Source organism: Ylistrum balloti, unplaced genomic scaffold (assembly GCF_031769215.1).
Source record: "Ylistrum balloti isolate Yb309-2 unplaced genomic scaffold, AGI_CSIRO_Ybal_v1 Utg371266, whole genome shotgun sequence".
In the NCBI taxonomy this organism is placed as follows: domain Eukaryota; kingdom Metazoa; phylum Mollusca; class Bivalvia; order Pectinida; family Pectinidae; genus Ylistrum; species Ylistrum balloti.
Window position 1 is genome coordinate 16,432 of NW_026782682.1, and position 2,619 is coordinate 19,050.

Below are 2,619 nucleotides of genomic sequence, written 5' to 3' on the forward strand. Positions count from 1 at the left end.
AAATAAAGCACAGGTACCTGGGAGTCCGAAAATAACCAAAAAAAAAATACCATCGCCTACACTGTGTATACATACAACAGTTTAGTTGCCTACAATAGGAAAAGTAGTAGTGAAAGCACATGCAACTGAAGACGTCAAATGAGAAACATATGAAGACTTGGGTAACCAATTGGAAACCTTAGTAAGTTAGTAGACATCTATAAAATTTTATTTCAAATATCAAAAAGATACCACGATACGGTGGTTCCAGTATCATATATAATGATGAATAGAATTATACCAATAAACTCATATACCTTTAAATGTAATTTATGCAATAACAAGATGAAAATTGTAAAACATTTTCTGGAATTGCCAAGAAAAAACGAAAATTTGGCAACACTTAACCCAGTGGATAAATACACAAACAGATATGCCCTGATCTTCAGATGATACTATTTGGTATAGTAGAATAAATGAAATACCATCTTGAAAAACACATTTGAAAACTTCGAGCTGAAACTGAGATGGTATGTAACAAAATGGGTAGTAGAAATACAATTTAGAGAATATAATTTAAAACAGAAATTTAAAGTACAACAGGTTCTCTGGAAACAATAACAACAGGTGTCAAAAGTCAGGCACTGGACCAGGGTTAACGTCCTGTGATGGACAGGCAGTTTGGTAGCCCTTAGATATCAAGGGTGTGCCTCACGCACCTAGCCACTGTAGCGAGATAGCTGGGGAGGGATCGTCGATCAGAGTAGATAGCATACTGGACGGTAAAGTACATCGGGATCCCTGAGATAAGGTTACATGAGCTTGCACGTGCCTTGATAATTATATGCCTCGCGGGGTGGGGTATTGTCATCCAATCGGGGCTTAGTTAGAATTGAAGTGTTTTGGTATTATTAATACTAAGACAAAAGACAGTAGAAAGAGAGTAGCGGGAGAAGAGCAGGAGAGTGGTTGGAGACTAGAGCTCGGGAGCTAGACAAGGCAGTGCGGGCCTGTAGAGGGAAGTAGGAACTTAAGCGGGAGATGGGTGTGGACTTGAACAGGATCTTGTGTAACCACGGCAAGAGATAAAATTTAACTCAAATACCACGTGTCGGAGTAATTATTGTGTAACACACGTGGATATTTTTGGTGCCGTGACCAGCAGGATTTCGAACCTGGGAGAACACAAGAAAAAGAGGTCATAGGAAACAAAATAATGTGTCCATGGATTTATTAACTTTACCAACATCTTGAAAGGGATATATAACAGGACAGATTCTCTATAAAGGTGAGTGATTAATTGGGATAGACCTATTCTAACAAATTTAGTAAATTAATTATGGCAGAAAATGTTGGTGTTTTAATAGAAAACTTGACAGCCCAATTAACTGGACTCACGTCGGCCATCAATACCCAGGGGATTGCAGGCGCAGTAGACAGCTATGAGGGGGACCCGAAGAAATTTAAAGAGTGGGTAGGATCGATAGAAAAATATGCTTCGTTAACCGGGATAGCTGCTGATAGAATAAAATTAGTAGCGTATCAAGCTAGTAAGGGCCCAGTGGGAGATTTTGTGAAACGTTACGTTGAAGAAAACCCCCAGGGAACTTGGGCAGAGCTTAAGGCGGAGCTTGCCTCCCGATTTTCGGAGATAACCGATCCACAGCATGCTTTTGTTCTGCTGCGGAAAGCCAAGCAGAAATCGGACGACAGCGTCCAGATTTTTGCTGAAAAACTGTTGGCTTTGGCCGATGAGGCCTATGCTAACATGCAAAGGGGCAATCCAGCCGTAGAGCAGCAACTGGTCGGATTCTTTGTAGGTGGGCTACTTAATGATAGCTTAAAGATGAAGGTAATGCAAGAAAATCCGCCAACATTACGGGAAGCGGTGAACGTAGCTATGGCCGAACAAAATTTGCGACGGCGATTCCAGCTCCGTACTAATACCGTAACCAAGGGTAGGCATGTGGAACCCATGGACACTAGCCCTACGGCAGTGCCAATGGATGTAGGACATAGCAGAGCTACCCGTAAATGCCACAACTGCGGCAGGACGGGGCACATTGCTAAGGAATGTAGGTCGAAAACACGTCAAACTGGGGCTGGTCCGGGCCAATATCAGCAGCTCTGTTGGGCTTGTGGGAATCGGGGCCATTTTCAACGAGAGTGCCCTCAATATAGACAAAGAAAAACCTAGGTAGCTCTCCCTTGAATGAAACCGCTGGGGAGAGTAAAGTTTGCAAGATACATTTGGCAGGGAGTCCGAGTTCATGTGTAATAAAAATTGGGAAACAGCGATATAGGTCTTTAGTTGACTCGGGGGCAGAGGTCTCGCTAGTACATAGCGCGTTTTGGGGCATTTACAGCCATTCCCTGTCATTAGGAAGCCAAAAATTCAGCTACAATCGGTAAATGGGGACACATTGCCGGTAGAAGGTTGTGTTGATATAAAATTTAAATTAGGAGATACCACGGTAACCCAGTTATTTCATGTGGTCACAGACATGAATCGAAATTTTATCTTGGGCAGAGACTGGTTGACAGACAATGGCGTGAGGTTGTATTTTGATCTAGGTTCCTTACGATTCCGGAATCAATACATCCCACTAGAGGAAGATATCCATATTGCATCACTTGTGC

At 42.5% G+C, this 2,619-nt stretch overlaps 1 protein-coding gene across 1 annotated transcript; it reads left to right on the top strand.

The window, feature by feature from the left end:
• The first annotated feature begins 1,318 nt into the window (after window positions 1–1,318).
• LOC132561689 (uncharacterized) lies at window positions 1,319–2,176 on the top strand. Its single transcript, XM_060226391.1, has one exon. It carries the CDS (start codon window positions 1,319–1,321, stop codon window positions 2,174–2,176), a length of 858 nt encoding a protein of 285 aa, XP_060082374.1.
• Window positions 2,177–2,619: the final 443 nt, after the last annotated feature.